At 40.3% G+C, this 12,831-nt stretch overlaps 1 protein-coding gene across 13 annotated transcripts in view; it reads left to right on the top strand.

Moving 5' to 3' along the window:
- Nucleotides 1-12,831, top strand: part of RALGAPB (Ral GTPase activating protein non-catalytic subunit beta) — a 131,736-nt gene that overhangs the window by 78,402 nt on the left and 40,503 nt on the right. For 9 of the 13 annotated variants that reach the window (XM_038369405.2, XM_038369404.2, XM_038369402.2 and 6 more), the window contains 5 exons: nt 7,468-7,582; nt 8,373-8,520; nt 9,459-9,523; nt 9,725-9,857; nt 12,371-12,504. In XM_038369405.2, coding sequence (XP_038225333.1) covers nt 7,468-7,582; nt 8,373-8,520; nt 9,459-9,523; nt 9,725-9,857; nt 12,371-12,504 — 595 coding nt within the window. The remainder of the gene's footprint in view (nt 1-7,467; nt 7,583-8,372; nt 8,521-9,458; nt 9,524-9,724; nt 9,858-12,370; nt 12,505-12,831) is intronic. The other 4 variants (XM_038369407.2, XM_038369406.2, XM_038369403.2 and 1 more) reach the window with 1 other exon arrangement.

The following is a 12,831-nucleotide window of genomic DNA, read 5'->3' as shown; positions in this document are numbered from 1 at the left end:
GCACTGCCAGGTTTCTGCGCCCTTTTAGGATGTGACACTACTGGAAGATTGACTGGAAAAATCAAAATATCTTACTGGAAGGCATTTGGTTCAGCCTCCAAAGACTCTTTCTCACTCTAAAGGTGCTTAGGATGGCTGAAACTTTTTCCTCTGAGAATATAAGAACGGCCATACTGGGTCAGACCAATGATCTATCTAGCCTGGTATCCTGTCTTCCGATAGTGGCCAATGCCAGGTGCTCCAGAAGGAATGAACAGAACAGGAAATCAAGTGATCCATTCCCTGTTCTCCACTTCCAGCTTCAGGCAATCAGAGGCTAGGGACACCCAGAGCATGGAGTTGCATCCCTGACCACCTTGATTAATAGCTAGGGCCCTACTAAATTCACTATCCATTTTGGTCAATTTTATGGTCATAGGATTTTAAAAATTGTAAATTTCATGATTGCAGCTATTTACATCTGAAACTTCAGTGTTGTAATTGTAGAGATCCTGACCCAAAAAGGAATTGTGGGGAAAGATGGCATGGTATGGTATTACCACTCTTACTTCTGTGCTGCTGCCTGCAGAGCTGGGTCCTTAGTCAGCAGCCACCACTCTCCAGCTGCCCAGCTCTGAAGGCAGCAGTTTTGCCACCCTTACTTCTGCAGTTGTTCTGGTGGGGTGCTGCTTTCAGAGCTGGGCGCCCGGCCATCAGCCGCCGCTCTCCGGCCACCCAGCTCTGAAAGCAATGCAGAAGTATAGGTGGCAATACCGCAACCTCCCTTTACCCCAAAATAACCTTGTGACCCCTCTGCAATTCCCTTTTGGGTCAGGACCCCCAATTTGAGAAATGCTGGTCTTACCTGTGAAATCTGTGTAGTATAGGGTAAAAGCACACAAGACCAGATTACATGGGAGACCACCAGATTTCACGGTCCGTGATGTGTTTTTTTTCATGGCTGCGAATTTGGTAGGGTCCTATTAATAGCCATTGATGGATCTATCCTGTATGAACATATCTAGTTCTTTTTTGAACCCCATGATTGTTTTGGCCTTCACAACATCCTCTGGCAACGAGTTCCACAGGTTTACTGTGTGTTATGTTTGTTTTGTTTTAAACCTGCTGCCTATTAATTTCATTGGGTGACCCCTGGTTCTTGTGTTTTATGTGGAGGAGTAAATACACTTCCTTATTCACGTTCTCTACACCAATCACAATTTTATAGACCTATGTCATATCTCCCCTTAGTTGTCTCTCTTTCAAGCTGAACGGTCCGTCTTTTTAATCTCTCCTCATACAAAAGCTGCTCCATACCCTTAATCATTGTTGTCCTTCTCTACCTTTTCCAGTTCTAATATATCTTTTTTTTTTTTTGAGATGGGATGACCAGAATTTCAAGAAATCTTCAAGATGTGGGCATACCATGTATTTATATAGTGGCATTATGATATTTTCTGTCTTATCTATCCATTTCCTAATGGTTCCTTACATTGTTTGCTTTTTTGACTACCGCTGCACAGTGAGTGAATGTTTTTAGAGAACTATCCACAATGACTCCGAGATCTTTTTCTTGACTGGAAAAAGCTGTTAGACCCCATCATTTTGTATGTAGAGTTGGGATTATGTTTTTCCAATATGCATTACTACTCATTTATTAATATTGAATTTTATCTGCCATTTTGTTGCCCAGTCACTCAGTTTTGTGAGATCCCTTTGTAACTTTTCGCAGTCTGTTTGGACTTAACTAATAAAACTAGTGAGGTAACAAATGCACTAGAGGCATTCATATGCCGAGTTTATCATTTGAAGACCAGCTTTACAGCATTTGCAGAGCTACATTGGTGGATGTTTTCCAAGAAGCAGGCAGACGGAGAAAAATTTGCCACTGACAAAGGGTTCATTTATACCTGCCATGAAGAGGGAAAATTATGAAGCAATGGAATGGCTCTGGGATGATTGAGTGCATCCAAATCTACCCTTCGCTATCCAGCATGGATGGGTCTTGGTGGATGGACTGATCACACTAGTTACATGTGAAATGCTATATGCTTCTGTACCGATCCTTCAGCTAATGAAATGCTTGTGTGCAAAGATCAGATGCTCACCACCCTGCAAATGTTTGGCCAGCAGTCTGCTTTGTATGGAGCTGTGCCAGTGGAGCACGGATGAGGATCAATGTGATAACGTGTCTGTCAGTGGCACTCTGGATAGAGATGATACTGATAATGAGCTTGATGAATAAATGTTTTCAATTCTACATGTCAAGGATAACTTCCCTGAGATGACCAAATATCAGTGCCTTTTTTACGTAAGCAATGCATCTCTGTGTTAAAGTATTTATTTCAAAATCATTGATTTAAAAAGAAAGTCTCAAATATATATCTACATAATTGTTACTGTTAAAATGTAATTTTAATTTTTAAGAGGCAATGTACATAAACAGCATTGGATATATACTCGTCTCTTTAAAAACAAAATCTGCAGCAAAAAGGAAAGGCGAAGAAATAGAAAAGCCCAGCTTAGCTCCAAATGCACTTATAACCTATTTATTTTTAAAGATTTGATGCACAATGGAATTTTTCTTGTGTTTTCACATTTGTATTATTCTTGTGAATTAATTTCTTAATTCTGAGAATGCTGCAACTTAGGGTGTTTTTGTTTTGGTATATAAAAAATAAACTTGATTTGAATATGGTAAAGAATAGGGCACAGCTCCTTACATCATAAAACTTTACTTGAGCCTTATGTCCACGAGTCTATATGTCTATGACATGTTGACAAATAGTTAATAATCTTTCATGTTGTTCAGTGCAGGCTTTCTACTCTTTTTCTTAGATATTAATAAATATTGCTGTTACCCTGAAGTCATGTAAAAGAACTATTCTGTAAATCTATTCCTTGTGAAATTTTGAGCTGCTGTTCCTTTTGGCCTGGGAAAGGTCTTAACTCTGAGCAGGAGAATTTACCTGGTATTTGCTACTGGAAAAAAATTAATCTAAAGATATTGTGATAAACCCAGGACAAACAGCTACAAAAGGGGGGTAGTAATTAGTCCCAGGGGATTAAAAGGCCCCTCCCTATCCACTGAGGAGAGAGAACCACTGGGCAATAATGACAGGTTTCAGAGTAGCAGCCGTGTTAGTCTGTATTCGCAAAAAGAAAAGGAGTACTTGTGGCACCTTAGAGACTAACAAATTTATTAGAGCATAAGCTTTCGTGAGCTACAGCTCACTTCATCGGATGCAATAAGGTTCAGCCCAGGTTCAGTTTTCCTTCCCTTTTGGGGAGCCAGACCTTCCCGGTAGGGAGGCTGCACTCGCTCCCCAGAAGGGAAGGAAAACAAGTACAAGGGACTGACTGAGGAGAGGAGTAGTAGGACCCTGGGCCACCTATAAGGATTCACCTTGCCCCAAACCTGAGTCTCCAAGGCTAAAAAGGACTGAGCCTACTGAGGTGAACAAGGTATTTTGCCACAATATTTTCCTAGGCAATTTCTAACTGGCTCAATGTGCATGCAAACAGCTTCCTTAACATCATTGATAGTACTGGGTTGGTTTCACAAGTAGTAAGTGTAGTAGTTTGTGACGGTGCTGTTTCTGTTTTCAGGGTGCTCTGTCTCTGCGTGATACCGGATACATCAGTTCACTTGTCTAAATACCCATGGTGAAATCCTGGCCTTATTGAAGTCAATGGTAAAACTGCCATTGACTTCAGTGGGGCCAAGATTTCAACCCATGTGTGTGAACTGAACCATGACAAGGATGGGGCAAGTCATACATGTTTAGACCTATTGTGCAGCAGAGCTCATAATGGAGCTCTGAGCAATCATACTGCTCTGTATGTAAGAGAGCACTATGATGGCTCAAAGCTCCAGTATGAAACTGGAGAAAAGCCTGTTGAGAGTTTTTGGGTTAAGTTTAGAGGCAAGAACAACAAGGCTGATGTCATGGTGGGTGTCTGCATTAGACAACCGGATCAGGAGAATGAGGTAGATGAGGCTTTCTTCAGACAACTAACAGAAGTTTCCAGATCACAGGCCCTGGTTCTCATGGGGGATTTCAATCACCCTGATATCTGCTGGAGAGCAATACAGTAGAGCACAGACAATCTAGGAAGTTTATGGAGAATGTTGGGGACAACTTCCTGGTGCAAGTGCTGGAGGAACCAACTAGGGGCTGTACTCCTCTTGACCTCCTGCTCACAAACAGGGAAGAGTTGGTAGGGCAAATAGAAGTGGGTGGCAACCTGGGCAGCAATGCTCATGAAAAGGTCAAGTTCAGGATCCTGACAAAAGGAAGAAAGGAGAGCAGCAGAATACAGACCCTGGACTTCAGAAAAGCAGACTTTGACTCTCTCAGGGAACTGATGGGCAGGATCCCCTGAGAGGCTAATGTGAAGGGGAAAGGTGTCCAGGAGAGCTGGCTGTATTTTAAAGAAGCCTTATTGAGGGTGCAGGAACAAACCATCCTGATGTGCAGAACGAATAACAAATATGGCAGGCAACCAGCTTGGCTTAACAAATCTTCAGTCTGCTTAAACACAAAAAAGAAGCTCATAAGAAGTGGAAACTTGAACAGATGACTAGGGAGAAGTATATTGATTTTGCTCGAGTATGCAGGGGCGTAATCAAGAAGGCCAAAGCACAATTGGAGATTCAGCTAGCAAGGCATGTAAATGGTAACAAGAAGGGTTTCTACAGGTATGTTCACAACAAGAAGAAGGTCAGGGAAAGTGTGGGACCCTGACTGAATGGCAACCTAGTGACAGATGATGTGGAAAAAGCTGAAGTACTCCATGCTTTTTTTTTTTCTTTTTTTTTTGCCTCAGTCTTCACAGACAAGGTCAGCTCCCGGACTCCTGTACAGGGCAGCACAGTATGGAGAGGAGGTGAGCAGCCCTCAGTGGGGAAAGAACAGCTTAAAGACTATTTAGAAAAGCTGGATATGCACAAGTCCATGGAGCTGGAAGCAATGCATCTGACGGTGCTGAGGGAGTTGGCTGATGTGATTGCAAAGCCATTGGCCATTATCTTTGAAAATTTTTGGCAGTCGGGGGAGGTCCTGGATTATTGGAAAAAGACAAAAATAGTGCCATCTTTAAAAAAGAGAAAGAGGAGAATTGGAGGAACTACAGCCTCACCTCAGTCCCTGGAAAAATCAAGGAGCAGGTCCTCAAGGAATCCATTTTGAAGCAATTGGAGGAGAGGAAGGTGATCAGGAACAGTCAACATGAATTCACCAAGGGCAAGTCCTGCCTCACCAACCTGATTGACTTCTATGATGAGATAACTGGCTCTGTGGATATGGAGAAAGCAGTGGACGTGATATACCTTGACTTTAGCAAAGTTTTTTGATACGGTCTCCCACAGTATTCTTGCCAACAAGTTAAAGTAGTATGGATTGGATGAATGAACTATAAGGTGGATAGAAAGCTGGCTTGATTTTTCGGGCTCAATGAGTAGTGATCAACCGCTCGATGTCTAGTTGGCAGCTGGTATCAAGCGGAGTGCCCCAAGGGTTGGTCCTGGGGTGGGTTTTGTTCAACATCTTCATTAATGATCTGGATGATGGGATGGGTTGCAACCTTAGCAAGTTCATGGATGACACTAAGATGGGGGTAGAAGTAGATGCACTGGAGGGTAGGGATAGGGTCCAGAGTGGCCTAAACAAATTGGAGGATTGGGCAAAAAGGAATCTGATGAATTTGGGGCACATGACTTATGAGGAGAGGGTGAGGGACCTGGGCTTTCTTAGTCTGCAGAAGAGAAAAGTGAGGGGGGATTTGATAGCAGCCTTTAACTACCTGAAGGGGGGGTTCCAAAGATGATGGAGCTCGGCTGTTCTCAATGGTGGCAGATGACAGAACAAAGAGCAATGGTCTCAAATTGCAATGGGGGAGGTCTAGGTTGGATATTAGGGGAAAAACTAGTTCACTAGGAGGGTGGTGAAGCACTGGAATGGGTTACCTAGGGAGGTGATGGAATCTCCATCCTTAGAGGTTTTTATGGCCCAGCTTGACAAAGCCCTGGGATGATTTAGTTGGTATTCGTCCTGCTTTGAGCAGGGGGTTGGACTAGATGACCTCCTGAGGTCTCTTCCAACCCTAACCTTCTATGATTCTATGAGAGTATGTGGCACAGGATAAGGGGAGCACCTCTTGCTAAAAAGGAAGTGGCATTTAATGGAAAATGGGGTGAATCTCCCTGCTGTACATATTGCTCCTAAACTACCATTCAGAAGCACAGTTATCCTCTCCCAAAGGCTAAGTGCACATTCTCAATCATGGGTTCCCTTGTTGGGTCCTATTTTTAGCATGTCTTTGACTTTGCCAAAGGGCTTAAAGCGCTTTTAACCAAATTTCTGTATTTGAAATATAGTGTATATCTCTGTATTTACTCACAGAAGTGTTTTTATTCCTTCTGGGCAGTTCAGTGTAAGAGGTTAAATGTCTCATGCCCCTATTTTTCGATTGTATGCGCAATCACATTGGGTTTGAATGTTAGATTAGATTAGAGTGGAGGCTAAAGAGCCTTGTTCTGGCTCAACAAGGAAAGTACAGATTAAAACCATGTCACATGCTTTTTTTTTTTCTCCCTTCAGTTTGATTTGAAGAGGCAATTTGTCTTGTCTTCGTAAAAGGAGATTCCTGTTTCTAGGTCTTGGGCAACAGATGCCATACCTTACATAGCTAACACGTTGTGTGTGTGACTGTATGCCTATGCACAACTGGTTACCTTAGTTTTAAAATATAGTGTATGAATGGTTTAGAGGGAAATATTTGCTGCTGTATTCCTTGTCTAGCTCTTAAGTACCAAAGAGTGTACACTCAGCTGCTGGGTGGGCACCTCATAAAATACTCAGTCCTCTTAGTCCTGGTAAAACATTCTGTTGGACTAGTATGAGATGACATGCTATTGAAAATGGTAGGTGTGAAATGGTGGTGAGACTGGAAGGGCTTAATGGATGGGTTTCAAACTGCATTTTAAAAACCAGTCATGGAAGGATGTGTGTTCTTGTTTGGGGTAGATAAGCTTCATTTGAACTCACTGAAAATGAAATCATGACACTTACCAAGGTTCTGTGGAGCTTATTAGCTGATTACTGCATTGTATATCAAGCTGTTGGACTGTTTCATGTTGCAGTTGGAGGACTAGCTTGACGGTCTTTCTGTCTCTAAAGCTTGAATTCTTAAAGCCTGGCACTAAAATGAAGAGTCTAAAGTCCTAGGTTGTTATGCTGAAGCCAGAGCTACAGATGCACCTTTCTGTTAAAAAGAAAATCACTCATGACATACATGAATTCAAAGTCCGATCATTGATAACACAAAGTAAGGCTTCTAAACCCAAAGTGAAACAGCTACCATATTATACTGTGTGCTCTTTGTTAGGGTTCTTGTGCCTCCAAATTTAATCAGTATGGAATTAAATTTAATTCTAAACTCCTGTGAAAAGTTGATTACCTTTCTAATGCTTTTTCTTATTGGCAGAGAGCTCTCAAAGTTTAAAACCTATGTAAACCCTACAGAGCTGAGAAGATCCTCTATCAATATTTTGCTGTCATTGTTGCCTCTGCCTCATCATTTTGGGACCATAAAATCTGAGGTAATGAATTATCATGATTGTTTTCTGTGAGATTTTATGTATTTTGTCAGCATTTTTCAGAAATAATCCATGTTCATATTACACGTGAAGTTGCAGAGCTGACTCAGTGGTCCTGCGGTTTGTCCTCTGCACAAAAGGGTACAGGTTTGGTCTTTCTTCCAGATTGTTAGGGCTGTTGAAGCAGCAAGCTCAGCTCTTCAGGGGCTGTAGGGGAATTGAAAGCAGATGGCACACCCTGCTTTCCAGCATTCTGTCTGGCTAATATAAGAACAGCCTTCATAGAGGTTCCCAAGAGATGTCCCTCCATCCTCAGAGTAAGAAATTATGGCAATAGGGGATGTACTTGTGGAGAGAGGGAAGAAATGTGTAGGTTAGGATATTACTGTGCTCAAGTGTGATGTCAGGCCAGTTTAGTTTAATGATATTCAAAGTCTGAATATCTTAGATATCCACAAGGTTCCTCCATCCTCCGAGGAAGGAGAGAATTGGGTTATGTTTGACTTACTCTGCTTTCTTTGTTATGTTGCAATTATACCAAGCCCAATTTTGCTATCTAGTTAACTGCTCCATTTAGCACTGACTTTCTTATATCCAGCTCTTCACTTACAGAGGAAATACTATGGTACATCACAGATGTTGGTAATGCTGTAGAGAGTTAAATACTTTCATTTTGGGTTAGTTAAATTTACTTAAATTGTAAAAGTAATCAAATAACAGATGCAAGTACTCTGACATGATCAAATCCATCTCTATGCTAATTGATATTAAAGGAAATATATTCTTTCTTCAGGTTGTCCTGGAAGGAAAATTCAGCAATGACGACAGCTTATCATATGATAAACCAGTAACCTTCCTATCCTTGAAGTTGAGGCTTGTGAATATACTAATAGGAGCTTTGCAAACTGAAACAGACCCCAACAACACTCAAATGATACTAGGTTATTTGAATGTATTTATTTATTTTTTTGTTTTGTTTTATGCTGGATTATAAGAAAAACCCTGAACTCTAGGATTTGAGTTCTCAGTATCATAGAGCAGAATACTGTGCAAACTACCAGGGATCATGTAGGACTTAAATAATTGTGTGCCGCTATGCAAGCAGAAAGAGACAAAGTTCTAGCCTTAAATTCTTTTGCTTAAGAAATCACTTGCATTACACTTTTCACCGTGAAAGCATTCCGATGGACAATTTTAGTTGTCTCAGTGATGTTTAGTAAGTATTATCCCCATTTTACAGATGGGGAATCATAGATACTGTGTCCGCACAGCTAGCTCATTGGGCCTTCTGAACATGTAGTTGTATTTATCTGTCACTAGGACTGTTGTAAAACCTAGAAGACAGTCAAGATCAGGACCCACTGAACTAGGTGCTATACATACACATAGTAAGACACTCCATGCCCAGCTCCTTTTAAATCAGTGTCTGGTGCCTTGTCCTTGTAAAGGTTTCATAGTGTGTGCAGTGCATAAAAAACAATCCCATCTCCATACTTTCTGTGCTTGCAAAGTAGACTGCTTTTTCGGAGTTGAGTTCAGGGAGTTTTTAATTTAAAAATGAGTTAAGATTTAAAAACAAAAAAGCTTTATTAAAAGACAAAGGCCTTTCTGAGTTGAGAGGAGCATAAAGAACCTCTCTGTCAATCCAAGTGAATTTAAAATAATTTACAGCAAAATCTGAGGTAATCTATCACCCTCTGTGTTGAATTTCAGAGTCTGAAGCAAATTCTTGTGGCTATCATAAACCCTTAAACAGATCGTTTATAAAAGTGAGCACTGACACATTTTTGTAGGTTTTTTTTTAAGCAGCACACACACTGTTTTTCACACATTTGAACTGTAAGCAGTTCACCACCTTATTGTGTTTTAAATGTTGCAGGAGCAATGTTAAATATTGTTCAAGACTCCGCACTTTTAGAAGCCATTGGCTGTCAGATGGAAACGGTGAGTTTTTTGTATTAAAGCTGAACTTTTTTAGTGTATTGTAATTACTATATTATACATACTTTTCCAAGATATCTAAGCTGATTCCATTAGGTTTCGCCTTTTTATTCTTCTAAGTACATCTTCTAAGAGTGTTTTCAATTATGCAAAACACTAACCTATACAGTCTTCGCCCTCATTCATGCTGATTTCAATCTACAGAATGGTGGCGAAAATAACCTTTTGAAAAGCCACCGTCGCACTAATAGTGGCATTAGTACAGCAAGTGGAGGAAGCACAGAACCCACAACTCCAGATAGTGAGAGACCAGCACAAGCACTTCTAAGAGATTATGGTAAGGAGTTAAACTTTTTTTTTTTAATTGCCATAATATCCCAATTTTACAAAACTCCTTTCCAGGTTGTGTTTGACTTAATGAGATCTTTAGATATATGAAACTTCATGGATATTTTCAACCAGAGGTGATGGATATTGTGGGTAGCCCTTTGGATCTGGCATTAATTGCTAAATTTTGCTCCTATATGTATTTATCTATTAGCTCTGTCCTGTTATAAATGTTTTGTTAGTAATCTTATAATAGTAAAATGAGCTTGAAAGCTTATGAAAAATGGGAAAAGTTAATAAATTGCTTATTTTTGTAATGTATGTTTTCAGTCCTCTGGTTCGCAGCTGATACTGGGGCAGATCCTCAGATAGTGTAAATTGTCATAGTTCCATTGATTTTGGTGTAGGTGTGACAATTTATGCAAATTGATGATCTGCCCTTCTTAAATCATAGTTTTAAAAGGATTCTGGTTTGAAAATTAATTGTTCCTATAAAATGGGACATCAGCTACACAGACCACTTGATATAATATGTTAAAATTTTGTTTGCTTTAATTTGATGTTGTTTGGCGTTTGTTTGACCTTATAATAAAATCCACCCTGTACTAAATCTGTATGCGGTGATCCAGCTGAGTTGAGTGAAAGCCTGGATTCCCACTTGTCGGTCTTTCATTAAATCACTAATGTTAACCAGATATATCTGAGAACAGACCACCTTAGTATGGTGTCTACTGAAGATGTACATTCTAGGGGCCAGGTCCTACACCATTGAAGATGAGTTTTGCCGTTGACTTCAATGGCAGGGGAAATCAATGTATGCTCTAAGTTTCTTGTCAGCTGTTGAATTCTATCTCTGCAGTATTTCAGTTTTGTCTGGAAATGGCTTAATTGGTATATGAATGCTGCTTTTTCAGCACATGAGTTTGTTTTTAATATGCATGTTTTAATTGGTATGAGTTTGCACTGAGACAAGTGTTTTTGGCATGTCTTATTCAAAGTATCTGTTTGTAGGGTTCATAGTGACCTTTCTTCTATGAATCAGTTACTGAATTCTGTAACTGATACAGTCTAAAGACTGACTTCCATAATGTTTTGGCCAAAGACATTTTAGCAGTATTAGCATTCGTTTTATTGGGTTCTTGTACGCTATACAGACAAAATATAGTGTTCAAAATAGAAACATAATTTGGGAAGTTCATAAAAGCAGGTTTTTTTTAAATTTTCATCTGGAGCCTCTAAGGAAAGTTCAAAAGAATCAGGATGGTCTGTTTTCAAATTTTAACTATAGCTGATACTTGAGTTCTGTCACTACTGTTCCAAAGAATGTCTTACTAAGAATTACTGGGTTTTTTTTTTTTAAATGTGATACGTATTCTTAATCAAGATTTCTTTTTTCCATCATAATTCTCCTGTCCCTCTTAGTCACAGGCACCTGCTTCCTCTGGGCTCCAGGAATGCTCAAACCCCCCTCCGCCCCAGGCCCCACCCCTACCCCCATCCCATCCCTCTCCCAAGCTCCCACCCCTGCCCTGCCTCTTCCTGCCCAGTTCTGCCTCCTCCCTCTCCCCCCAGCACCTCCTGCACACTGTGGAACAGCTGAGGGGGCGCTGTGAGAGAGGGGAAGAGTTGATGGACGGGAGGCGCTGGGGGGGGGAAGGAGGGGATGAAGAGGGGAGTTGGCTGCCGGTGGGTGCTAAGCATCCACTAACTTTTTTTCTGTGGGTGCTCCAGTCCCAACACCTTTCATTTCTGAAATCAGTTTTTTTTTCTCTCCTACTCCAGATTTTAAAAATTCAACCTAAATGACCCTCAAATATGAAATTATAAAGACAGCAGATACTGAAAACATACCATTTAATTTCAAGCCTGTGGTGCAGGAAAATCAAATGTCTGGAAATAATTGTAGTGCCGTTGCATCTTTTTTTTCCAGGATTAATTTTCTCAGTTATTGGAGCTAATCTCTACGAAATGCTATAGTAATTTTCAGCATATATATTTTAAGTAGAACGCTGTATAATATTTGTACATCATATTAATGACTGAATTAGTTGAAGTTATGAATACTCAAACTATAAACTCTTACAAAAACTTAAACACTATAGCGAAAAGTTTCTGTATAAAGTAAACCTGCTTTTAGCCATTCCACTGTTCCACAGTTTAAATGTAGTAGCTAGTAATATGCAGCATGCAGTGGCCACCTTAAATGTGTTTTCAGATGAATTAGTCTAATGACATTCAACTGGCAAATCCAATAAAATATGTGTATATATGTATACAGAGTGTCTGGTTTGAGAGTAGAGGCTAGTCTGATTTAGATATATAACATGCTGGAGTTATAAACCAATTAGTTAATTAATCCATGTGAAATTCACTAAATTGCTAGCTTCTGAGGTGTATGTAATTTTGTTTTCTGTGCTTATTGTGGTTGCTTTGGCCTGTGCCTGATGGATTGCTTTGCTTATTGTTACTAATGCTTAGTTATTTTCCCTCCCTGTGGGATGTGGTATTGGGATTATATCCTAGCTCTTAATACAGATACAGCGGCTGGACTACTGATTCGCAGTATTCACCTGGTAACACAAAGACTCAACTCACAGTGGAGACAGGACATGAGTATCTCACTAGCTGCATTAGAGCTTCTTTCTGGATTGGCAAAGGTGAGAGCTGAAGTTTCACTTGTTTTGGTTTTAAATAATTCAGAGATTCTATCTAGCCACAAGATGTCCTACAAAAAGAAACAGTGGTTCTGCTGATTGAAATATGAAGCATGTCTTGCTGCTATTCCTGGAATGATTTCCTGGCCTAGATAATTGTATAACGCATTCAGGTTTTAATGAGAAATCCTTGGTTTAAAAGGCTACCACCCCAGTTCCAGGGCAGTTCACTGCCTTGGAAAATCTACCGGGGCAATGAGCCCATTTAAAAATCCTTTCTGTAAAGGCCACACCCCGCTTTTCCCCTTCCATTCTGTCCAGGAAACAATC

The sequence above is a fragment of the Dermochelys coriacea genome, chromosome 13, assembly GCF_009764565.3.
Source record: "Dermochelys coriacea isolate rDerCor1 chromosome 13, rDerCor1.pri.v4, whole genome shotgun sequence".
In the NCBI taxonomy this organism is placed as follows: Eukaryota; Metazoa; Chordata; order Testudines; family Dermochelyidae; genus Dermochelys; species Dermochelys coriacea.
Note: the sequence above shows the minus strand (reverse complement) of the source record. Positions and strands in the feature narration are given on the sequence as shown.